General features: G+C 40.6%; 1 protein-coding gene across 7 annotated transcripts in view; it reads right to left on the reverse strand.

Moving 5' to 3' along the window:
• Nucleotides 1-27,538, reverse strand: part of DOK7 (docking protein 7) — a 143,958-nt gene that overhangs the window by 86,718 nt on the left and 29,702 nt on the right. For all 7 annotated transcript variants that reach the window (XR_010601946.1, XR_010601945.1, XM_065598256.1 and 4 more), the window contains 2 exons: nucleotides 17,839-17,946; nucleotides 14,878-15,752 (listed from right to left, as the gene is read on the reverse strand). Coding sequence is in view for 5 of the 7 variants with exons in the window: in XM_065598256.1 (XP_065454328.1) it covers nucleotides 14,878-15,752; nucleotides 17,839-17,946 (983 nt within the window). In the remaining 2 variants the exon portion in view is untranslated. The remainder of the gene's footprint in view (nucleotides 1-14,877; nucleotides 15,753-17,838; nucleotides 17,947-27,538) is intronic.

A 27,538-nucleotide genomic window follows, 5' to 3' on the forward strand; every position in this document is an offset into this window, starting at 1 on the left:
TTATTGCCACTTTCACGGGTAATAAGGATTCATGAAAAAAGGTTTGTTTGTTGTTTAAATAATTCATGGATCATGCATACCCATTTCCTGTTATTACTTCATAAAATAACTAAAGGAAAAGAATAACCCAGGCTCTCTACCATCTCTTTAGCCATGCAAAGAGACAAGATTTGCTACAAATCATTTCTTTTTTAGAAGTGATTAAGCCCTTTTGACTAGAGATACATGAATAGTAAAATCAATGTAAACTGTCCAGAATACAAAATTTGTAGTCCTTCTGTCTTGGTACAAAATTCAAAAAGATGGGGCAGTTGAAGAATCAGTACATAAGACAACACTTGTAGCCCTTCACACACATGAAAATAGATAGTTTCAAAATAAATCCAGTTATGATAACTGGGCAAAATAGCAAGTTCTTTTACATTTGTCCAAATATATTCTTAACAGAACATGGCAGCCATTTGAATATATAGGTCTCATCAGAGCCAATGGAAATCCTTGAATAGAAAGGCAAACAGCCATACACTGTCATTTCCAGCAGGAGTTAACGTCACACTACTGCAGGAATGATAGACGATTTAAAAAAAAAAAAAAAAGCCACTCAATAGTCCCATATTTACGGGATCAGACTTTCCTTTTGAATTAAAGCTGCTAATTCACACTGATTCTGTACTGGGTGAAGCTCACCTCATGCAAAGAGCTCAGAGAAGGCCTCTGCACCATTCAAGACCAGCTCATCCTCAAAATAGGGCTGAAATGGGACCCAGCTAGTACCTTATGCAAGGTACCCTGAACAGGGGTGATTTTCATCACACTGTGTGCATCTAACAAACTGGGGGTCTGAACCTGCCCTTCATATTTTGAATTCAATGGGAGCTGAGGTTCCACAGTACTTCACAGGCATCATTTAGCATGTGTGACAAAGTTCCTCCTCTATCTTGGTGGGTCCTGCGCTTATTGGCGGATTTTCTTGCCTCAGAGATTCACCATGTGGGTTGGGGAACAGCCCAGAGACCTTCCCCTCTGGAAGAACCCACAGTCTAGGTCAATTGGGAGGTTTGGGGGGAACCTGGGCCCACCCTCTACTCCGGGTTCCAGCCCAGGGCCCTGTGGACTGCAGCTGTCTATAGTGCCTCCTGTAACGGCTGCATGACAGCTACAACTCCCTGGGCTACTTCCCCATGGCCTCCTCCAAACACCTTCCTTAGTCTCACCACAGGACCTTCCTCCTGGTGTCTGATAATGCTTGTGCTCCTCAGTCCTCCAGCAGCACACCTTCTCACTCTCAGCTCCTTGCGCCTCTTGCTCCCAGCTCCTCACACTTGCACCACAAACTGAAGTGAGCTCCGTTTTAAAGCCCAGGTGCCCTGATTAGCCTGCCTTAATTGATTCTAACAACTTCTTCTTAATTGACTCCAGGTGTCCTAATTAGCCTGCCTGCCTTAACTGGTTCTAGCAGGTTCCTGATTACTCTAGTGCAGGCCCTGCTCTGGTCACTCAGTGAATAGAAAACTACTCATCCAGTGACCAGTATATTTGCCCTCTACCAGACTCCTGTACCCCACTAGTCTGGGTCTGTCACACATGTCAGAAGATTAACTCCATGGTTTGTTCAAATTCATAAGCATGTACCTAATGGTGCCACCCAGACTCACAGTGAGTAGGACCTTAGTATTCAAGTAGGCCAGTGAAGCAATCAGACTGTGCAGAGTGAGGTACTATTCAATGTGTGTAATGGTGGAGTAACTAAGCCCCGATTTAAATAACAAATAATTTTCTATGTAGAAAACCATGACATAGTTTCAATGCTTAAAGAAAGCCAACATAAATATAGTGCTATAGTTATAAAAAGTTGGCTATCAGTAACTGAAAATTCAGTAATTATCCCTGGAATTATTCATTATACTCTTGGACTGTAATGAACAGGAATGACTTTTAAAAACAAAACCAGATTTTTTGACCCAATAGATTTTAACAAGTCTTTTATGTGAGCACAGTGATTGAGTAAAATTCACAGCAGGTTAGACATCATGCACAAGGTCCAGTGACTCACTTAAATCCTTCATCTAGGGCTTCAGTGGGGCATTTGTCCTTTCCCAGTGAAAAGGGATGAATTTCAGCCAATGGTCATAGTAGAAACTCTGAGGGAATTTCATCGTAAAATAGTTTTTGTGCATGCATAGCTATAGGCTATTAAATTATCACAATTATTTGTACTTGTTCTAAAACATCAGTAACCTAAAAAGCAATTCAAGCAATTATAGAAAACTAAAACAACATATTTTCTACTGCATGCTAAGTTACTGCCTGCAATAAAACTTTACTGATGAGTGATAGGACCCTGCAAAGCTGGGAAACCCCTGAAAATAACAAACACAGCCGCTTAATTATAGCAGCACTGCTACTGGGCACTTCTACAATAACAAACACACACAGTAAAGCCAGAGGGGATCAAATGTGGAATTGCTACAAAAGCTGGTAGAGACACAGGTCTGGCATCATGCTACAATTAAAAGAACCTCTGTGTCTGGAGCGTGAACACAGCAGCAAAACTAACAATGGTTTCTGGGGTTTACAATATGCTGTGATTACAACTTTGAAATTTACAGCTAAAGATTATATTAGTGAGGATCTGCTCCTTGTTCTTTTCCCATTTACACTGTTCTTACAAAGTGACAGATAAATTTCTGCTTTCATGAACCAGCACTAAAAATATACTTGGGCCAGGTCCTCAGACAGTGGAGCTGTGCCAATTCATATCAGATGAGGATCTGACTCCTTCCTTCAAGTCCACTCCACATAAGGAGAGAAAGTAAAAATCTTGTTATAGCCTGAGTATCTTTCACCGCACAAACAGAGGAACACAATGGGCCATAACAAAACACATGAGCAAGCCAAATCAGAATAAAAATGGAAGCCTTTCATGAAAAACACCTTTGTAACCATTTTCTCTCCTTTCTAACTGCTGGATCTTGCCTCTTGTTTAAAGCTGAGGTTAGTCAACTTCTCCCAGAAAAAAAACAACAATAGGTAAGGAATTTTCCTCCAGTCATCACTGAATATGTTAAAATAATTAACTAAAATAATTTTTGTCTTCGCTATATTAATTTTGCTGTTCATGACTTCTCCCCCATTCTTACTTCTGTCCATTTCTCATTCACAGATCCATCATGAACCGGAAATGGCCAGAAGTAAGAAAGAATGGGGGAGAAGACATGAACAGCAAAATTAATATAGTGAAAACAAAAATTAATTTTCCGCTCATTCACAGCCCATCACTAAAGTTAGAATTTGGCACCAGCAATAAAACTTAATCAGAAAACCTGGAGCACCTTGCAGTACTTTGAAACTTACCCAGATACAGGGTCTGCCTTGCATGTTGTCTCTGCTGATGAAGAGTAGTGTTGCAAATTATTAATTACTATTATTATCAGATTTTCTATAGCAATCATCACCCAAATACCCACACGCTCTGCTACAACCCTGACTCTCACTTCAACTGGAGGAATTTTGCAAAGTGCTGCACAAAATTCAGATATGCTGTTGCTAAGCCATCGGGTGAGGATGCTTTTCTGCCCTTGTGTGTCAGATGGAATGTAATGAACAGTCCAAAATTGACTGTATTCCTGTTTGCTTAACATTTTCTGGCCTCAGTTCTCTAGTACGTTGGGGCTGCTTAAACCTGTGTGTGTCCTGACAGTAGAGGATTCTCCTCACGTAGGGGAAATTTGGGGTGGCACAGAGCTGCTTCTAGAGTATCCAGTGCAGAGGGGATAGCTGGGAAAGAGAGAACCTGGCAGGACTCTTTTATGTACCTTGAATTCACTGGCAGCTGGCTCCTCTAATTTACACTAAGGGCCGGGACCCAAATGCCCCAGGATCAAGGGAGTATAAAAGGCTCTAAAGCCACTTTTCTATCTACCCTCTGGACTTGTGTGTGCACGCTTCAACCATATCAGAGAACTGACGCCTCCTTTTTCAGTGCTTTACTGCCCCTAATTTGTGCTACTGCTTCTCCTTTGAACGTTTCCGATCTGGAGCCAAAGAAGAGACTATTTTCTGCACCGTATGCATTTGTAAACTCAGAAAACATCCCGTCCTAAACAACAGTTCAATTGGATGCAATTATTACTATTATATGGATTAAAGTGGCACCTACAACATATACAGGGGAGTCGCCTCTTACGCAGAGGTTAGGTTCTAAAGTCAGCGCATAAGGCGAAAATCGCGTATAGTCAAAATTATCCTTGAAAATCCCTTAAATCGCCCATAAAGTACAGTATACATGGTTTTGTGTACAGTATACAACCCTATACAGTAATACTGTATGTATAAATGTATACAGTCATGTACAGTATATAATAAAGAGTACATATTCAAAATATAATTTTACAGTACTGTATTTTTAATTACATAAAAGAGAGACAGACGGAAGAATGAAAGAATAAAAAAGGAAAACAGTAAATCTAACCACTCACCATTCATCCTGGATATTCTTGCTAATCTACGACGACGATGACACTATTGGGGGGTCGTCAGGGCTTGATGTCGATCCAGGAGACGATGGGCCAGGCTCATCTGCTGCTGGTTGTTTTTTCTTGAAAAACATGGCGATCAGCAACTGTCGCTGTTGTCTCTTGAGCTGCTCAAACATTTCTTGATATGGTCTCAAATTGTCTGTAATACTATGTGTGATTTTGAGGCTTCGTTCCATAGAGGGATCGTATTCAGAAATTAAATCATTCAAGTGTTTCGCTTCTTGGAACACTTCAGCAAATTATGAAGATTCCAACTTGCTGGCTCTTCCTGTTCATCGTCATCATCTTTGTCTTCTGTAGACGATTTTATCAGTTCCTCTAACTCTTTGTTAGTCAATGTTTCTCAATGGCTCTCAATTAATTCTTCAATTTCTTCCTCGAGGATGTCAACGAAGCGATCACCAACCAATTTCCTGGCCACCTGAACAATGTGTTTCACTTCTTTGTCAATGGTCGGGAAACTCTTAAAATCATTCACACATTCTTTCCATAGGTTTCGCCAACATGCATTGACTGTTTCAGGCTTGATTGCATCCATTGCCTGTTTAATATAAGTGATGCAATCGGCAATGCTGAAGAACTTCCAACACTCCATCACATTAAGATTGGGATCAGCATCCATAGCGCTACGTATCCGTGAGAATGTAAGCCTCATGCATGTGGCCTTGAAACAGCGAATCACGCCTTGGTCAAGAGGTTGGAGGTGGTATTGGGGGGGAGAAAGACGACTTCAATGTTGTTATGCACAAACCGGAGTCCCTCTGGGTGGCCAGGAGCATAGTCTACAATCAGCAACACTTTAAAGTCAAGTCCTTTCTCTTCGAGGTACCACTTGTCCTCCAGAACGAAACACTTGTGGAACCAATCCAGAAATAATACTCCCATCTCCCAAGCCTTTTTATTTGGTTGCCAGAACACAGGCAGGATATTTTTGTTCTTGCCTTTTAGGGCACAGGGATTTGCAGCCCTGTAGAGCAAGCCCTGCTTTATTAAATGCCCAGCTGCATTGCCACAAAACAACACAGTCACACAGTCTTTAGCGGCTTTGAAGCCAGGGGCTTGTCTTTCTGATTTTGAAATGTAAGTGCAGTTGGCATTTTTTTCCAGAAGAGCCCAGTCTCATCAGCATTAAAAACTTGTTCCAGAAGAGAGCCCTTTTCTTCTATGATTTTCTTTAATTGCTCAGGGTAGGCTTTTGCTGCCTCTTCATCGGTAGTCTGCACGTTTTTGAGGTTGAAGCGGTTCCTAAAACTGTTAGGCCAACCTTGGCTGGCTTTGAATTCCTTCTCATCAGAAGGCTGTCCCTCTTTAGCCGGAGGTTTGAACAGCGCGTAGAGACTAAGAGCCTTCTCTCGCAATGCGTTGCCATCGATAGGCACATGTTTACGGTTCATGTCTTCCAGCCATAAGTTTAATGCCTTTTCAGTGTTCACTAAAGTCTTATCATGCACCTGGCTCGTCACCTTAGCAGTTATTGGAGCACTTGATGCCACGGCTTGACGAATTTCTCTCTCGAATTTTGATGGCACGGATGCTAGATTCATTGTGGCCATATTTACGCACCACATTGGAGACCAACACACCGTCTCTCAATAAGTCCAACAAAGCCAGTTTTTCCTCCAGTGTTGGAACAGATCACTGTTTCTTCAGTTGAGCACCAGATGAAGTAGTTGGCTTGCATTTAGGAGCCATGTTGTACGAAAAATACGTATCTTTAAACACGAGAATCACACTCAGCACGGCAAGATGTTCATATATGAGAGGCACGCAGGAATTGAGACTGACTGAGGGAACAGCAGATTCCCGTGTCCCATCTCACGCTCATTCCAAGGCATACGCTCATTGCACACGTATAGTTGAATTCACCACAATACCAGGCCTAGTTGGAGGCCAAATTGATCCCCAGAGTGAGTTAGAGCAGCTTAGAAACTCCTTCAACTTGCACCAGCTTATGATGGCGATCAAATGAGCCATGAGACTGGCCAGAGCACAATGAGTTCCTGTCATATCCCTTTCTATCTATCTACAACATGCTCCCATACCATGAGGGAGTGGGGTGCGGCAGGTGGGACTGGAACAGAAATCAGCTATGCTGACTTTACACCAGGCAAGAATTCCTTCAGGCTGGGGGAATCCTCAACTCCTCATTTAACGCAGCTTTCAGGTACTTTTGTGCTGCCATGGGCCTGACCCAGAAGGCCTAGCTCCTGACCTTTGAAATAGCTCATATGTAAGTTATCTCACAATAAAGAAAATCCAGCAATGAATAGATTATTGGCTTGTAAGGGGACTGGCCAAGCAATGGAAATACCCTGCTAAGGCTCCTCAGCAGATTTTTGAATAGCTATAAAAGCGCCACAAGTTTAACTGCTCTTAAGAATCTCACCATGGGCCAAATCCAGGAATTTTGACTAAGCCCTTTCTCTGGCAAAACTGCTGTTGACTTCAGAGAGAGTTTGCCTGAGAGAGGAATGAGTGAAGGGCTAGCATTTGTATAGTACTTTACACAGTCAAAGTGCTATACAAACATCGTCTATTTAATCCTGCCAGTAGTTCCAGGAAGGAGGTAAATATTATCATGCCTGTATTACCGGATGGGCAAACGGAGGCATTGTTGACTTCCCTAAGGCCACAGAAGAAGAGAGGGGTAGAGCCAGGCTTAGAACTCAGGATGTCCTATATCTAGTCCCACCCTCGAACCAGTAGGTCATTTCTTTCTCACACTTCCCTCCATATTCTAGAAAGAAAACACAGGAACAGCCTCCATGTTGTCCAACTTTACCATAATAATTAACTGCACAAGATGTGCTTGAAAAGTGAGAATGGCTAGTTTTATGGCATTGCATTGAAGAAAGTTCATGTCCTCCTATCTCTCCTAATCACACTATATGCTCTGCGCTGACCTCTGCAAGGAGCGAACGGCCAAGCTGTTGAAATTTGTTGCTATTACTCTTGATAGAAGAAAGTAGAAGTAGCAGTGGATCGAGTCCTTACTCACTCTGCTGTGTAAAGTCTGAAGAATCACTTGAAGCTTTTCCCAAGATGCCTTCCATACAGTTCCAGTATTCCAATGGGAACATTTGTAGCAATGTGAAGAATGGTCCAAGAACCATTTTTTGCAGGAAAAAAAACTTGAATCATGTCAGTCTTAAAGCCTGCATGGCAGATGCCTATTTATTTTCCATCCACACTATAATGACTTACCGATGGTTTTCTGAACCTGCCCTCATCCTATTCTGAACACATAACTCCTAGATGTATTTTCTGAGTGGATATCAACGTGCTCTTTGTAAAGTTGATGACAAACCCGCACTTCTAGCATGCATCTACTGCCCACTCTGTAACTATGTCTGTCACCTTCTTGAGAGCTAGCTCTGAAAAGCATATAGTCCATGTAAGGGTATAGGTGTGCTCCTGCGTTATTAGACTTCCTAGATCAGCATGGTCAGCATGGTGCCCCTGAGTTCATGCAAAGGATAATTGCTATTGTCACGGTCTCTGTAGAAGCTTTGTTGTCTAAGGCTCCATACACACTACCACTTATGTCATTATACGTTATGTCGCTCAGGGATGTGAATCAGCCCATACCCCTGAGCAATGTAAGTTACACCGACCTAAGTGCCAGTGTGGACTGCATTATGACGGTGGGAGAGCTTCTCCTGCTGACATAGCTACCGCTGCTTGCGGAGCCTGGAATAAAGTAAGTTGACGGAAGAGCTCTCTCCCGTCAGCTTAGAGCATCTGCACTAGGAGCACTACAGTGGTGCAGCTGCAAGCTCTGTAGTGTAGCCATAGCCTTAGAAAATAAACTTATGCAGGTGAAATGCCATGTTGCGATACCCTTGCTCATCTTCCACCATGAGTAGCCACATTTAAGGCAATGGGATGAAAAGTCCTACTCATTGTGAGTAAAGGTATCACAGTCTGGCCCTAACTAAGAGAACCAAATGAGATGTAATTGAAGAGAATACTATTAATAGAAATGGATAGAAATAGAAAGCCTGAAAACTGTTCTGATTTATGCCAAATGCCAATGGCATCAAAGACCATTCTCGTAGTGAGAGTTAGTCAAATGTAATAGATCCCCAGACATACCTCTTCTTTGCGCAATTAAATATTATTTATTGTTGGGCTGTTATTTATTTGTATCTGAGTGTGACAGTCTCTCCTTTTATAACGATGTTACAACATGTTGCACAATAATCAGTGGGTTGATTTTTTTATTTGGAACTTTTGGATTTGTCTTTGTTATCAAGTATTTTAAAGCATTTGGGCTTGAAGGCTTCTTCACTGCACCTCTATGAAAGAAATGATATCTAGTCAAGTTTGGCCCAATGCATTAAAGTGTTTCTAACTGAAAAATAAACTACATAAGACAAAACCCACAGTTTATTATGGGCCTTGTTCGCTCCCATTGAAGTCAATGACAAATCTGTCATTGATTTCAGTGGTGCAGCATCAGCACCTATTTGTCAATAAAAATGAGAGCAGGTAAGTGGGAATGCTCAGGAACTGCCTACAGTTCTGCTCATGGAAGAAGAACTGTTAGTGAGAAGAGGAAGGTGTGGAGCTTTAAAAATTGAACAGCCTTTCCTGGTAATTTAGAACTGCCTTGGAGTTTTAAAGGTAAAAAAAGTATAATATTTTTGTTGAGGTTCAATGGATATGTTCAAAGATGGAAAAAAGGATTATAAAAAGTGTTGTCTAATGGTTAGACCCGGGAACTGGGAGACAGAACTGCTTTGCTGCTGTCTCGCTGATCTGATCTAGTCATGTCCTCTCTGTGTCTGTTTCAGTATCTTTGAAATGGGTTAATTAATTTTCTAAAGCACTTAAAATCCTCAAATGAAAAGAAAAAGTATAGAAATGCAAAGCATCCATAGAAGTAGTAATCAGCAGGTGATTTACATATAGAAATAACTCTCAGAATTTTTAAGCCTCAGAACACGCTAACTTACATGCAAGGGACAGTAAGACTTTTTTTTAGTAGAGATTTTCTAGTAGAGGCTGATTGAAAAGCAAAAAAAAATCTCTTTAGAACAAAGTTTACCTATTGTCATTTAGAAGAAAATACGTATATGTGCTGATAAGACTTAAAAGTATCGTATTTGTTCTGAGCTGAGTTACACAAACCTCTGAACCAACAGGGTTTAAATATTGATAAGTGTCTTTGCCAATGATATGTCACCCGATGTTGTCCTTTATATTTGGAAATCAGAAGAGACCAGAGACATTACAAGGCAAAAATGAGCAGTTCTGTCTTATGTGAGATGGGAGTGTGATGACACTAATAGACAAATGGATATGTATACTGATACTGTACATTATAAACAGACTTGGAAGGATTAGATTTATCAACACCGATTTCATCGTAAACACACAAAATGATTAAAAATATTTCCATTGATAACAATCAAAATGTACAGACAGGCAAAGTAAGAAAAATGTTGCTTGAGAACTTATTCGAGTTTAAGGATATTTACTGTATATATTTTGACATGTGATGTTGACAATGTGTTTTGAAGGTTATAAAGGTTTAACTTTCTGTATCTCAGTCTACTGTCATTAAATAATTATCTGATTCCCCCCCATTATTTCCCACAACTCTGAAAATGTACATAGATAAATATTGAAAAGAAATGCTTAAAGTTTTGTGCAACTGTGAATATTAAAATGGAGAAATAAAAATGCTTTAAAATAATCATTATTTTAAAATCATAATTATTTTTAAAAATCTAGTTTTGCCAGCCTAATTATAAAGCACCTCTATGATTTCTTTAGCATCTTTTTTTTAATTAATGAAAACTTCAGTGTTAAAACAAAAAAAAGTGAAAAACTTCCCTTTACAGACATGACAATGAAATAGTCAGTGGCCATCCCATTGCACAAGGTTACATCCTACAGATGTGCTTCTTTCAGACCCATTTTATATGAGTTTATCCCCAATGACACAGGCACCCAGGTTCACTTTACAGTGCATGGACAGAGTTAGATTCCTCAGAATGGGATTCACAACAGCCAACAAGCTAAGCAAGGTAGCTACCTAAACTAGCCAGTAGGAAATGCCAAGGAGAGGAGTGGGTAGCATTTAAGTCCAGGCCTGAGGGAGGTGACTCACCCTGCTCAGTCACAGCCTGTGAACCCACCCCTGGAGTTAAGGGTCTAAGCCAGGCCAACTCTTTCTCACAAAAAATCAGAGATACCCACCCACTGTTATAACCAATAGCCCACCAGATAGGGGCACTCACCTGGGATGTAGAAGATGTGTTTTCAAATTCCTGCACTGCCTGATTTGAACCAGTGACTTAAAACTGGGTCTCCTATATCCCAGGTGAGTACCCCAACCACCAGGCTAGAAAGTCAGACTTTCCCTTTTGCGCTCTGGCCCAATGAATATTTAACTATTTACAAATTTCTAACCGGAGAGATTGAGAGTGCCCCACCCCAGAATACCCCAAAGCCTGGGACTTAGGTGTTGCAACATCGACATGCCATTTGTGAATCTACCCCTTTGTGCCCCAGCTTCCCATCTGTAAAATGGGATAACACCGATTTCCCCGCCTCACAGGGGTGTTGTGGAGAAGGTTGTGAGTGATTCAGATACTGTGGTAATGGGAGCTATACAAGTACCTTAGATGGATGAATTCAGTAGAGTCATTCCTGATTTGTACCACTGTAAGTGAATTGGGGCCCTCATCTCCACAGAGGTAGTGGTATTTCCAGATAATCAAGCAATCAAACTGGCTGAATATATGCTGGTGTTTCATAACAGACCCACAGAAAAACAATTATTTTTATTTTTATGCTGACTGCGTCACAGCAAGTTAACTAGCAAAACCTTCTAATCCTCTATTCTTCAAGTGCAAAAAAACTCCCATTGAAATCAATGAGAGTTTGGGGTAAGCCAGGAATATAGGATCTGGGCCACCATTTCCACAGTTAGGCACATTTCTTGCTACCCTCACTGATGTTGATACACCACAAGGAAGTCAATAAAAACAGCCATATTCATTTCATATCCATTCAAAATGCAAGAGGATGACAGTTTGGGGCAGGAAAAACAGTATCTGCCAGATGGAAAAGGACAAAATCAGTTGGAAAAGACAGTTTTATTTCCAGGCTTCTATGAAATTTTACAAACAATGGAGAAGTTTAAGAAAAAAACACCACCACCACCCTATAAAAATCTTGATGTTATCTCCTAAACTATGGCATCAAATGAAGTTACAGAAAAAAAATATGTACAGTGAAGTGCTATTCCCCATTCTAATAGTGACTAGGTAGTCGGAAATGGAATGAACACGGTCCAGTAAATAAATCTGCAAACCTTAATAAAAACAATCCAAGATTCTGAGCCTAAAATATGCCCTATGTATATACTATACAAGGATCTCAGCTAAAATATTTATCTGCATAACTGAAAATACCTATATGAAAATACAGTGGTAAAGGCACACTCAATGCAGTTTATAATGAAGGGACCCTTGTGCACGCTGGGCCAATGTACCACAGAATACAAAAGCACATTTACTTCCTAATCTTAAGCCTCAGCTGCTAATATATTTCTAGTTCCTTTATGTTTTATTTCAATGTACAATAGATTTTCTCAGTGGTTATATTCTTCACCTTGAGTGAAACAGGAAAGCGTTAGTGCCATATTTTCTGTCTGAGCCTGAAAGATCCCCAGTTTACATGCCAAATCTTGATGTCCTGCATTCTGGTCATCATCCTTCCGGTCACTAGTGGAGTGGATGACCCTTTTCAATGCTGCTCCTTAACTAGCTACTGGAGTCACTCTTGATTAGAAAAGGCAAATATTACCTTCCACATCCAGCATTCTCCATCCTCTACCCCAGATCCATTTCAGTCCCTTGATACACACCTCACCTACACACAGGTGTCTACACCTTTGCACCACAACCCCAAATCCTGCCTCCCTCACTGGTTCTGTTGCCAGAGGACACCGCACACCTGTACTTGCTCCAGTTTTGACATTTTTACTCCCTTCTTTCTTGGTCAAATTACCACTGAAATAAACTTTTGCCTGAGTAAGGACTATAAGATTTGCAAAAGTTCACTAACAAGGATGAACATGAAAAACTGCTGCTGTACTTCATTATTGTTATGGACTGTACTGTTCTCTCCATCTCATTTACTTAGACTAAATATCAGGAATTTAAAAACATCAACACAATTTAATTAACAGTTTATCTGAAATTGCAAAAGCACGCAAAACATTGGCCCAATAAAGACTTTCTGAACATCTTCAAATAGATGTGGAGAACTGATGTCAAGTAATCCATGATTCAATTCAGCTTGTTCCTAGTGGTATCCCAAATGTATCCTATTCACAGCATGTAGAATAGGAATTATTTTATTACAGAATAGGGATTTGTGTCTTCACCATATTACGTGTAAAGAAGGCATGGACAGGGTCCATTAGACATTTCTAAAATAATTGATCTTGCTATAATGGTTTGATTACTTTTAACAAAAACACAATTGTTATTTGTATAATTCAATAAAGCATATTTTCAGAGTTCTTTAAAATGGGCAGGGAAGAGAAGCAAAAGTATTTATCCTGTACTAAAACAAGTTCAAGTGGGGGCAGCCTTTCTCATGTCACTATTTATTTTCTAGATTACTGTCCATTCTGCATAAGACCTTTTTCAACATTTCCTTACAGTTAGAATGGCTGAAAGAACAGTGGCACCACAGTTTTCCTCCTATATGGTGTCTGGTCTAATGCATTTAAAATCAATCGTCCAATCAGGGAGCGGACTGGAAAAGGGGGAAGGAGTGACTTCAGTCCTTTACAGTTTTGAAGACATACAGTGCCAATACCATCCTCTAGTACCCAGAGACTTAAAAATAGACTGCACTACAAGCACATGAAGCACTGCAGGACAAGAAAAGGCCAATAGCCCAACAAGCTCATTAACTTCTTCCGACTATGAAAACCTGTTCTCTCCAGTGAGTTATGTAACTCCCACATACTCATTTAAAATTATACCCTTAAATTACCTTATTTAACAACTGTTTCTCTAAGTGAGATAATTTTGCCTGAATTCCCAATTTATACATCATTTCCTAATTTTTTACATTCTCTCTCTCTCTTTCCCAGGTTTTCTATGCCTCACCAACACGAAAACAGCTTTATTTTGTTTCAGTTTAGCAACCACAATAAAAACACCACAAAAAGTCTTCTCAGGGATAGCTCAGTGGTTTGAGCATTGGCCTGCTAAACCCAGGGTTGTGAGTTCAATCCTTGAGGGGGCCACATAGGGATCTGGGGCAAAATCAGTACTTGGACCTGCTAGTGGAGGCAGGGGGCTGGACTCGATGACCTTTCAAGGTCCCTTCCAGTTCTAGGAGATAGATAGATAATGGAGATATCCTATCAAAAACCGGTAAAAAGAAATATTTTCTTCACATAATGCATTAATAGTGTGTGGAACTCATTGCCAGAAGATATCATTGAGGCCAAGAATTTAATAGGATTCAAAAAGGGATTAGACATTTATATGGATAACAAGAATATCCAGAATCATAATAGTAAATATTTTTAAATAAACAAAAGTGTAGGAAAGTATGCAAACCCTCATGCTTCAGTTCTTAAGTCAGCTTCTAACTACTGATGGCTAGGAAGAACTTTCCCTGAGGGTTGGTTCTCCCATAACCAGCTACTGCAGGGTTTCTTGCACCTTCTCTGAAGCATCTGACACTGGCCACTCTTAGTGACATGATACAGGACTAGATGGACCACTAATCTGTTCCAGTATAGTAGCTCTTATGTTCTCTTTCACCAGTCAGAAGCTCCACCTTTCTGGTTTCCCCATGCACATGAGGTGCTCACATACTACAAACTATCTGTCAAAATAAATATGCATCTTTTAAAAATGGCTATCCTAGAGTATCATCCATCCTTTTCAGCCTCCCTTCACTCTACTCAAGAAATACCAACAGCAAGACATCCTCATTTGTACTAAATTAATTATCACAGGACAAATTCAACCCTCCAATGTGCCTGTGACATTTCTACTGAAGTCAATGCCAGTCACTCGTGTATCCAAGGAAAGAATCTGGTCCATTGAAAGATAATGCTTGATGGGCTACATGTTTCAATGTTTTCCTGTTCCAGACATGGTTTTTAAGGAGGGGAGAGGTTGCCCTCTACTGAACCTTTCAACATACCCATAAAACAGCACAAATTTCATTATCCTAAAAAGAAATAGGCTGCAATTCACAACTATTCTGACATCCTTAAGTCATTTAAATTAATGGTGTTAAATAAGGTACTTAAGTCTTTGTTAGCATCTGCTCAGTATTAGGTATTTACCTTTAGTCCACCACAGATTGGACAAGCTGAAAAGAGAGCTCTTGTCATCCCAGGGTGGGGGCTATATATTTCACAGGGGTCAGCTGGGACTCCACTAGGTGGTGCCAACTCACTACTTTTGGAGTCTAACACCTGTCCTTGTGGTTTTACATCTGACCACCTCGAAACAAAATCCACATATGTCTCATCACTTGAGTCTTTGGTGCCTTCTGGGAGTAAGGATGCATGCCTCCCTCTGTCTTGGCTCTGCTCAGGTGCCATCCGTGTTTCTGAGTGTGGTACCAGCACCTTAGGGTCACTAATGCCTTGAGGTGCTGGATCCTGGTCCTTTGGTTGGGTGGAATCCGCACTCTTGTGTTGTACGTCTATAGCAGCTGCCTGTAATAAACTCCTGGGTGTGTCGTAAATATGTCTGACAGGGCTAGGAACCTGATATTCTGAGCCCAAGCTCCTCTGGGGTTCACTGTGCAGGCAAGTACATAAATTCTGATCTGAAGGAAGGTTCAATGGTAGGCTAAGCAATGATCCAAACTCATCACCGTGGCAAATATCCAGACTCCCAGCATAGGAAGAGAAACTTCCAGAGTAAGAAGAGTGACTACCAGTAGCTATCCCACTGTCAGAAGAACTCTGACGACCTATTTCCTGTAGCTGTCTAGACCGAAGAGGCTTAGGAGGTGGTTTGGTGGTGCCACGTGCCCCTTCTGTAAGTGTTTTTTCTTCCCCAAAATGAATGCCCTTTGCAGCTGCCAGTCCATGACTCTCTTGAGAAGTGCTGGCCGAAGACTGTTCAGGCCAAATTGTTAACCTACTCCCAACACTAGCGTCCGAGTGGCTGGTATCTGAAGATGAACTTGACAGGCTTCTATCATCTCCTGGAATAAAAGAAACTAGATCAACCCATGTTCAAAATATAATTAAACTAAAAGCAAAGAAAGGACAAATAAGCAGAGAGGACCGTGGAATTCTATTTGTTTTAGGGGAGGGCTGTTTCTGCCATATTAACAGAGTGCACATTACAATTTGTACCCCCGGAAAAATATTAAAAAACAACTTGGTGCCCTTAGTGTAAATTTACTGTATCTCTGAAAATATATCACATTCTATGCTAAAATTGAAGATTATGTGCCTGAATCTCCTCTCTGGTGTAGATCAGGAATAGCTGAACTGAAGTCAATGACATAACACTGGGTAAAATATATCTCAGCGTATTCTACTCCAGTGTAATGTCATTGGCTTCAGTTCAGCTATTCCTAATTTACACCAGAGAGGAGAAGCAGGCCAAATGATCTCAAAATATCTGAGGATGTTCCAAAATATAAACTTTTAATTCTAAATTGCCACAAGCTGTATATTAGATTTCAACGTTTGTATTTGATTTGAAGCTGTTGAATGAGTTTCTGTTTCATAGAAATCCCTGAAATGTAGAGCATGAAGGGACCTCAAGAGGTCATCTAGTCCATTCCCCAAGCCAAGGCTGGTTTGATGCTTTTTTATCTCTTACCAATGAATTTTAATTGAACAATTGCAAAGTCAACATTTAAAATGGCATCAGACATAAAAATCAATTGTTCAGCTCAAGATTATCTTTTAGCTGATAGACCCGAAACTAAATTCTACAATGTTCCAAAGAAAAACATAACTGATGAGCAGATGAAAATGTAACTGATATGGCTATGATGACAGTGTTGTATCCATAATATATACACATATCCCATGATACATTTATTCATGGATTGAAAAACAATTTTCCCCACTAGTAGCTGTAGCAAGAGTATTTGCACAGAAGGTCATATATACCTGAAGCACTCACTGGAAGTGGAAAACTAAGAAAGGGCTATGAATTGTCATGGTAGGGACAGCCAGGCATTTTCATCACAATTAAAAGTATTATGGTATAGAAAGTGATTTTCTGCCTTCTTACATAAGAAAGGAAATTAATGGGTGGACAATGAGTCATTTTGTTAGTATTAATTTTAGACTTGGTGGAACACATTCTTAGCTGGTGTAAATAGGTATACCTCTGTTGAAGTCAATGGTGCTGTGTCCATTTGCATCACTCAGTGATCTGAGCATGAGTCAAATTCTATTCTCAGTTACAATGGTAACTTCATTGGACTCTGTGGTGTCACTTTGGATTTGCACGGATCAACTATATAGCCCCCTAAATCTAACCTTTTTTTCCCCGCTACGTTCATTGACTCTTGACCGTTGTTTTTCATGTGCCTTGGCTCCAGATGGGAAGATCTAGCTTTATTATCAGAAGATATATAATAAGTAAAAATCAGAACAATAAATCCAGAGTATCGCACAAGAAATACACCCTGGAATGAGTGAATCTATTTACAAAGGAGATTTTTACTGAGGATAAAGAAAGTTATAATGGTTATTGGCTTTTAAAAATATTTGGAAGTAAATGTATATTTAGAAGCACCAAATTATGCACTAAGCACCAAATTATGCCTCCACATGTAAAATGTCTTTAAGATTGATATGCATACATGCTGTCAAAGACACAGAGAAAGGAAAGGTTTCATGTCAAAGGGTTCTGTTCCTCACCTTGCCACAGACTTGCTGTGTGATTTATGCAAGTCACTTCATGCCATAGGCCTTAATTCAGCAAGGTACTTAATCACGTATGTGACTTCAACAGGACTGCTCACTTCAATGGGACTACTCACATGCTTAAAGTTATGCACATGCTTAAGTACCTTCCTGACTTGGGGCTCTGGAGCCTGATCCAAAACCCACTGAAGACAACAGAAACAGTCCCACTGACATCAGTGGACTTTGGATCATGCCCTTAAAGCAATGGGACCTAAGAGAGTGACCTTGTCCAATACGTTTGGAAGGCTCAATATTTTAAAATGCTATGGTGTTCTTATTTCGGAAGCCTCAAGAAAAAGACCCTTGAAATAAAATCCAGACTTGTATCATAGCTTGATCGTGAGCATTTCTTACCTCCACTGCCCTGGCGACTTGAATGGGATAGTAGACTCAGGCGCTTTTCTAATTGCAAAGCTTCATGGGCCACTCTCTCCTCCATGTAGGCTGGATTTGCACTTGGGTCTTTAAGAAAGGAACAAATGGGTAAGTTTTCTGAAAAAGGCAGTGAAAGTATTGAGAGAAAAACAACAGAATGTTATACTGCATCTTCTACTGTAGGGCTTTAGCAAGCCTTGTCATCTTTTTGCATAGTCTACCTTCCTAAGTAACATCTCATTGGCAAACTTTTTATCTTGTTATTTCCCCGCTCCAAAAGGTGATAGGATAGGGGACAAGCGACCTTTAGGCCTGACCTGGAGAGGTGCTGAGCAGTCAGTGGGAGTTCTCTGTTCCCAGCATCTTTCAGGATCTAACCTAAAGTCAGCAAAAGTAGTAACTATGGGACTGGTCCTGAAAGGTACTGTACTGGAATCGAGGGCAGTTGAGTGCCCAGATGAGATCCTAGATCTGCGGGATTAAGACGAGAGTATGTGACTTTGAAAATTAAGGGTGAAATCCTGGCCTCACTGAAGTCAATGGGAGTTTTGCCATTAACTTCAGTGGGGGCTGGGTTTTCACTCTGAGAGTTTCTGGTGTGGATTTATAAACTAATTCAAAGACGGTAATATTTTTGCTACCATACAAGTTAGAATCATAGAAATACGAGGCTGGAAGGGACTTCAAGAGGTCATCTGGGCCAGCTATTCAAAAGGATACCCAGCATAAGTGTTTTTTTTTTAAAACCTTGTAAAAATTAGACATAGAAAAGGTCAATTAGACCTTGCCTATACAGGACTATTGCTTATAGTACATTTTCTACTGGTTTAGCCAGTGTAGCTCAATGAAATGTCACAATGAAAGAGGAGGGGGAGAGAAGGTATAGAACGCTTCACAAACTTGAGCGTACACCTTCCTCAGAAAACATGCCATTCCTCTCTGTATCGCTTCATTTTCCAGCCACGCACAATAAAACCAGATGCTGGCAGCAATCATTATTATATTCTTGAAACTAATTTGACAAGATTACTGTAAACATCTTAAAAATGTATGGCATGTTTAACAGCTGCAGTGTATATGGTCTGCTAACTCATTCTCATTGAGGTTTCAGTTGGCCTCATAATTACACAGGAAAAGAAGCAAATGTGAGATACAATAGAGATTAGCTTTGGCACAGCTGCAGTTACCACATTCCTGCTCACACTGATAGTCACAGCATCTGTAACAAACATATATGGAATCATTTAACAAGAGAGGAAGGCTAAAGAGAGAAATAAATTGCTGTTGATGGGCTAGTTGAGATGATGAACAACCTCTAACTGTGGAAACCAAGATTTCCATGTTCTCACATTGTGTTTCTCCATTCTCAAAGACTTGGGCTTGGTTCACTCCTACGGTGCAGATGCATCAATGGAGACATTCACCAGCATGGGCCAGCTATTGCTGGCCACCCTCAGAGACAGTAGGCTTAGCGATTCAGCCAAGGTTGTATAGGACCCACCTAGCCAAGGACATCCAGGAGATCATAGAGTCATAGGACTGGAAGGGATCTTGAGAGATTGTCTAGTCCAGTCCCCTGCAGGATCAAGTATTATCTTCTAGACCATCCCTGACAGGTGTTTGTTTAACCTATTCTTAAAAATCTCCAGTGATGGAGATTCCACAACCTCCCTGGGCAATTTATTCCAGTGCTTAACCACTATGACAGGAAGTTTTTCCTAATGTCTAACCTAACCCACCCTTGTTGCAATTTAAGTCCATTGCTTCTTGTCCTATCCTCAGAGGTTAAGGAGAACAATTTTTATCCCCCCTCCTTGTAACAACCTTTTATGTACTTGAATGAACTCAATCAAAATATCTCACAGTTCCCTTGCCCCAACCCTCACCACTGACTTTCTGGGCTGCATCAGCTGGCTCTAAGGCCCTTTAGTGGAGAAGAGGTTACAGGCATGGTGCACTCTTTAGCTTTCCTCCCCATCTAGGTGGGCTTTTCATTTCTGCAGATCTGTAGCCTGGTTTCCACTGACAGACTGAATCAGGTATACTATGTATTAATGATAGATATTTATATTGAACATTAAAGCTGCTCTGCAAGCGGCAGGGCTTAAAGTGTTCTTAAAGAAATGTTGTGTCGGTCAATGGCCATGACTGGAACAAAGTCAGTGTCACTCCCACTTCACAACCCCAGGCCATCCTGAGGCACACTGACTTTATAATCCTCTTTGTTAGTGACATGCCTCAGATGTATCTCCAAAGACTTTTTTTTTTTTTTGGAGGCTGGGTCTGTGACCCCACCGGCATTCCCCTGCAACCCAACCCATTTTAAGCATTGATTAGGACCAAATCCTGCAAATCCTTACTTAAGTAAAAATCCAGTTGCGTACAGTGGGAATCTTTCCAGTATAAATTGAAAGATTTCACCATTAGTCCTCATGGCTCAACTCAGACACACCTAAACAAGGAGTTGGTGCCTTGTACCAGGTTGCAAATTGCTGCTTGTATCTGTCCATGACCTGAGGGTGCAGAGCCGTTAGCTGTAATGCCCCTCCACTTTGGCATGCTCTCCATGCTGTAGTTTCTTCTGCTGTCTCTATTCAAGTGCTCTCACGTCCAAAAGGGGATCTAGTTCAGCAGAGATAAGTTTTACAAAGCACTTCATGTGCAAGGCTGGTATAGTGAGGGAGTGAGCAAAACCAGACTGAATCTATATGAAAGAGTTGATTAAGATGGGCTATGAGGAAACGTGGGTTAAAGTGTATTAGCTTCTGATCTCCGGAGAATTGTTGTTTTTTTAAATACTGGTTTAGGTCACAAGTAAAAATGGGTTGGTGGTGTCATCCTACATCCCATTTGTGCACAATACAAAACCACTAAACAATGTGTAATAACTTGCCATGATGGGCAGTCTCTGCTCCAGAGAATCCCAGGACAGCGATAGCATGACCGGTATGGACATAGCTGTCTGAGGACGTTTTTACAACGTCTTCCCACGCAACATCTTATTAGAGCTCCAGCCAGAGAATCATTTCATGAACACTAGCACTCTCTCTTGTTCTCCCCCACCCCACCCCCCAGGTTTTCCATACACCTGACTCCACAGTATCTAAGCACTTAGATACATGCAAACGTTCAAATTAAGAAAAAGACTTCATCATTTCCAAACAGAAATGGATCCCCTTGTGTGAAGAAAGCTGCGCATCAGCTGCTGAAATCTTCCCCTGGCCCTACTTTCCTGGTCAATTAGCAGGGGGTTATATGAAGGTTGAATTGACTGAGATACCTATGATGGAGGGATTTTATTTTTACCATGAGCGTTGGTGGATATTCATTAGAACCAGCTGAGCAGTCCATTGTGGGATATTTTGAATACTTTCATACTGTGACATTTTATTCATGTATTTAAAAGCTCCAAGAGCATGGGATGAGCACTATGTAGAATCATAGAAACGTAGGACTGCCAGGGACCTCGAGAGGTCATCTAATCCAGCTCCATGCACTGAGGCAGGACCAAGTAAACCTAGACCATCCTTGAGAGGTGTTTGTCCAACCTGGTCTTAAAAACCTCCAATGATGGGGCTTTCACAAACTCCCATACCCTCCACTCCATTATCCAAGTCGTTAATGAAAATATTGAGGAGTACTGGACCCAGGACTGACTCCTGCTAGACGCCACCAGATATGAGAACCATTGATAACTACTCTTTGATTATGGCCTCTCAACCAGATGTGCACTCCCTTTATAGTAATTTTATTTAGACCACATTTCCCTAGTTTGCTTAGGAGAATGTCATGGGGCACTGTGTCAAAAGCCTTAGTAAAATCAATTTTAAAATTAGTCATTTATTTTGATCCATAAAATATGAATCGGTAACTTTTTGAGATGCCCTTGCATTACAGGTGCCATAAACATGTATTACTGTGTTATGTTACATTGTTTTACAAAAATCAGTCAAGGATGGAGCAGCAGCCTCAATCTCTGCATTTCCTTCCTTTGCATGTGTAAGTCAGATCCTTGCTGTTACAAGTCTAGGGTGATCCTTACACCTGTTCCAGCCTGTTTACACCAGGTAAAAAGGGAGAGAGCAATGTAAATGGGCCCTAAAAAGCTCCATGTCTGATTGAAGGAGGATTCCCTCAGCACAGGCACCGTGGAAGACAGCCATAAAGCTAACAACCATAAGCCCACGCACATCATCACTCACGAGCCCTGACCCAGTAAGTGTACCAAGGGCATGCTGAAATGGGGCCGTAACACTGCAGACATTCCAGTTATAGGGCAGCCTGGGGATGCTGCTGCAATTTAAAATGCTGCAGAATCAAGCTCTTTGACTGTAACATCTTCATAGCTGGGGTTGTGTCTTTAATGCTTGCATGTTGCTCCATCAACAAATACTGTACGTAATAATAGTTGTTAATAAATGGGAACTATCACATCTTTTCCTTCTAAACTTTATTTTGGATTTATGGATAATGGGTTAATTATTATAGAGATATTTATATTTGTTTGGATGATCCATTCCAAAGCATTGCAGTGGTTATTCAAATGTAGAACAAGTTTCATATACAACCAAAAAAAAAGTATGGATCAGGAAAATGCTTTTGTATCAAGAGTTCATTAAGTTTTCTACACAACTGAACTATACTTTTCAAAACTGAACACCTAAACTGCACATGCAAATCCTGCATTTGCGCAAACAAGGATGCACCTAAACATATAATGGCCACATCTGCGTAACTATTTGCCCAATTATGTATGCAATTAATGCCGCCACCTTTGGAAATTGGATGGTTTTTTAATTAGACAAATTATCACTACTGTGAATAAAAACAAGATAATATGCTAGTTTTCCAATTAGTATTTTCCCCTGTGCCCCTACAGTTTTTTCAGGTCAATATTTAGTAATGACAGAGCACCATTTAGCAAAGATGCTCTGTGAACTTTCTGCACATAAAAGGCTACCAGAGGTGGACATCACCATGTCTATCCACAGACCTACTGGAAGGAAGTTTGGGGAAGCTGACTCGTTGCTTCCCCAGTCTATACCTATTCTGTGGATAGTGGAAAATTCAATCTCTGACTCCTTTCAGTGCACTAAATTCTCTCTCTTTTCACAAAAACGCCCTTTGTTACATCAAGCAAACATTAACGGACCCTTTTCCTTCTTGAAGCTGTCAAGGAGGCATGTCTCTAAGTTCCAAGCAGTCTGAGAAAGGTGGTCAAGGGCAAAAATCCAAAATCCACCAGTAAATTGTGGAGAGAAATCTGGTTCATACTTAAGCTTCTGGACCACCCAATTATGTAATTCAGAAGATTTCATAAATAAAGCCCCTAGGAAGAATGTATTAACAACCAACATGACTTTGCATTAATGTAAATGTAAATAATATTAATAACTTGAGGATTTCTGAGTATAACCCACTACGAGGAAGTTTAGATCTAGTTAGCTAAAGTGCAGGGATGATTTATCTATTTAACATATTCCTTTCAACAGACTGGGTGGATTTTGATACTCTTGCCAGATACAGTATGCAGCTGCTGGCAATCTGACCTTTTCAAGTAATACAGTACATTCTGTGTAATACAATACTTGATAAGGAAAACTAGACTGCACATGCATGTCCAGCACTATACACAAGTTAGGATAGGTTGTATCATTTTACCATACATGTCTTAAACTTCTGAATGGCACACAACACACAAGTCTGAAATGCAGTTGCATGCAAAGATACGCCTCTTACAGTAATACAAGCTAGTGAGGTCCCCTTTTTTAAATTTGCTTTCAATATGTCTGTATATTGTTCTGACATTCACTACTGATTAAAGCCATGTAAATTTTCCAATCAACTATGACAATATTACATGTATCTGTGAAGCATTCAAAATTCATAGGTGGGAGAGTAAACTTTAAAACCATATATTGACTGTTGCTAAAGATGTGGCCTTAGAAAAATCTATAAAAGCATTTCTGGGAACATTAGATGGATATATTAGCTGAAGTGTTGATGTGGGAGGTGAAGATATAAGAATAGTAGATCACAATTTGATTTCGGTACAGGAATGACAACAGTGGAAAGCTACGAAAATCAGGGAAAAGACAGAAAAATGGCCCACAGATGCTTAGGCATCCAGGGTGATTGATACAGCATAAATCCTGATACAACAGATCATTAGAAAACAGAGGGAAGTACACATACATATCTATATTCACAGAGGATTTTTTATACCAAAGTACAATTACGCCCAAGTTTTGGGAGGTAGCAGACCACTAAAAATATCAAAAAAGTGTCCTGCAGAAAAAGTTGACCCCTCCCCCCCCTTTATGGATCCCTAACTAGAGCAATCCAGTGTAGCTCTATTGACTTCAATGGGACTAAGTGATTAGGGGGCTGGAGCACATGACTTATGAGGAGAGGCTGAGGGAACTGGGATTGTTTAGTCTGCAGAAGAGAAGAAAGAGGGGCGATTTGATAGCTGCTTTCAACTACCTGAAAGGGAGTTCCAAAGAGGATGGATCTAGACTGTTCTCAGTGGTACCAGATGACAGAACAAGGAGTAACGGTCTCAAGTTGCAATGGGGGAGGTTTAGGTTGGATATTAGGAAAAACTTTTTCACTAGGAGGGTGGTGAAGCACTGGAATGGGTTACTTAGAGAGGTGGTGGAATCTCCTTCCTTAATGACAGGTTTCAGAGTAGCAGCCGTGTTAGTCTGTATCTGCAAAAAGAACAGGAGTACTTGTGGCACCTTAGAGACTAACAAATGTATTAGAGCATAAGCTTTCGTGGGCTACAGCCCACTTCTTCGGATGCATATATCCGAAGAAGTGGGCTGTAGCCCACGAAAGCTTATGCTGTAATAAATTTGTTAGTCTCTAAGGTGCCATAAGTACTCCTGTTCTCCTTCCTTAGAGGTTTTTAAAGCCAGACTTTCCAAAGCTCTGGCTGGGATGATTTAGTTGGGGATTGGTCCTGCTTTGAGCAGGGGGTTGGACTAGATAACCTCCAGAAGTCCCTTCCAACCCTGATATTCTATGATTCTATGCTATTTACACCATGTGAGGGTCTGGCCCTTTTAATTAAAGGGGGAGTTTGGCAGCAGGTTGAGCTGCAGTGACAGTGTCTGAATCGATTAGTCAACAAAGTGACAATTTTCTATAACCACATTCAATCTTCTTTGTAATAAAAAAAAGAAACGAAAGAAAAAATTCAAAGCATCTCTGCCTCCCTCCCTCCCCCCCCGGACAGGTTTCAAGCACCTCAAGAGATCTGTGTACTTTTGTTTCCCTCTGTCTGCCCAACATCTTTATCAGCAGGAATGGGGCCAGCTCTAAGAATAATGTTTATTAGTGAACCACTGCTGCAGAGCTTGCAGGAGGAGCCGACACACATTCCCTAGTGCTGTGGGGTGGGGGAGTTTAACAGCAAGAACAACAGACAATACATCACATGCCTCTTATCAGTTTTGATCATTTCACTGGTGGTTTTATATTACAATTCTTTGATTTGTATTAGCTTAATGAAAAAAGTACCCCATCATTCAGATACATATGCTTTGCAATCCTCATAAGACTGCATAAGGAGTAGCCAATTCTAATGCTTCAGTGGAAGACAAAACAACTAAATAAGCTATAAACGCACCCAAATCAATTCTGCAATGCTATGACATGGCTAAAATACTTCTCCCGGTTCTCATAAGCTATTGTCTGTCATTAGAGATCCTGATTATTCTTGCTTTCTCATTTTGCTTCTAGTTCATGTCTTCTGGCTGCACATTTTATTCTCTCAAGCAAGATTATGAAATACATTTTCGATAACAGACAACAGTAGCTGCTGTTTTGGATTTTCCAGAAAATAAAAAACTGGTAGGGGAAAATATTATTTACTCAACCTATTGGATTAGCTCTTTCAAATCTGTTCCAATGTGGGTCTCATATGTATTCCTTGCACACCCAAAACTCCCATTAAAGCCAAAGGGAGATTTGGGCATGCAACTAGTGCAGAATTGGCTACTAGCAATGTAAAATCTTAATATACTGTACAAAGCCAACATAGGGCTAAATTCTGCTCCCTGTTACGCTAATATAAATCGAAATAACTCCACTGAAGTTAGTGTAACTCCAGTGGAATAGGTTATGATAAATCTGGACTAACAGAGGGTACAATTAGTCTCAAAATGTATTATAGGTGGCACAGGTAGTGCCACTTTCCATTATAAGAACCAGTTTTCAGTTGCTAATAACTTTGCCAAACTTAAAAAATTCAGGTTGGAATTTTCTATCCAAGATGTGTGCCTCAATTTGGAACTTATTTATTATCAATAATTTGTTGGATTATTTTATAAAGTTTCAGATAAAATGGTTCAGCTGTTTCCAAAAATGAGATTAGGGGAAAATAGGTTGCTTCGCCTGTGTTAAAAAAAAATTCTTACTACCACTTTGTTGAGAAGCTATAGCTGTCTTATCAGTTATCAGCCTCTGAAAATATTGCAGTTCACACGTGCTCAGTAGAGACTTGTTAGAGTTGGACAGCTAAATTCTCTGAAGACTCCATCTGCACTGAGCATAGTTGACCTGGGCCTTCCTGCGGTTGCTGTTCCAGGCACCCGGGGACTGCTCTGACACCAGGCACAGGAACCGAGAACAGGGAAATCATCTTTCTTGTACTCTCAGTGCTCACCAAGGCAACATGGTGGAGGAGGAGGAAACAGCCTGACTGGAATGCAGAGGGGTATGAGAAGCAACATGGGACATAGGAAGAGGTGCAGGGTTAGGGAACAGGGGCTGAAGCTCAAGGGGTAGAAGGGTTAGGAACTGGAGCCAGGAGAGGCAGCCGGAAAATAGGGGGGAAGGGGAAGGAACTGCAAAGGATATGAGCAGGGTGGAGGGGAGAAGCAGAGCTGAGAATGGGGGCATATGAGAAACAGGTGGGGAAAATAGGAACAGGCAGGGGGAACTCAGCAGGGACTGAGACTGGAGCAGCAGAGGGAGGGGACAGGGACAGGAGGAAGGGGAAAGATGGGGCAGGGTGAAGGACAAGGATGGGGATGAGGAGAGGGAGAAGCTGGGGGAGAGGATAGGGCAGAATGGTCTGTAATCACTAGAGAACACTCTCCTCTAGAACCTGGAATTGAACCTATTATTTCTGTCTAGTAAATAGCTCAGAAATCCACTGGCAAAGCAGGTCTCATCCTACTCTTTTGTTAGGCCCACACAGAAGATAACGGGCTTCTACTGCAAGCAGTTACCTACTTACCTCAAGCGACAGAGAATTGTGCTGTGGCTCTGTGGGGGGTCAGTATAGTTCTACATGATGCAATTTTTGTTTATAATTTTCAATTTAAAAAAAGGAAATTATATAAAAAATATATGTTAAAAGAACATTCCATTTGCAAAAGCGAAGCACTCAAAAGTTAGAATTAAGGCTGCCTTCTTTAGTGGCCCATTGTCATAATTCTTTACCTGAACTGAACCTCTTTTGGAGACCATATAAGTTTGTATGTAATTAAATAATTTGTTTTTGCATGTCTACAATAAAAGCCTTTATGCAGATTACAATTTTCTGAGTATATCCTAACTGACAAAATTATAAATCTGAACATCCCAACCACTTTTGTACATGTCAAAAAGACTTTATTATGAATTAATTGTTTGGCAATTTTAAAATGAATTAATTAACGTTCAC

Source organism: Chrysemys picta, chromosome 5, assembly GCF_011386835.1.
Source record: "Chrysemys picta bellii isolate R12L10 chromosome 5, ASM1138683v2, whole genome shotgun sequence".
Classification (NCBI taxonomy): domain Eukaryota; kingdom Metazoa; phylum Chordata; order Testudines; family Emydidae; genus Chrysemys; species Chrysemys picta.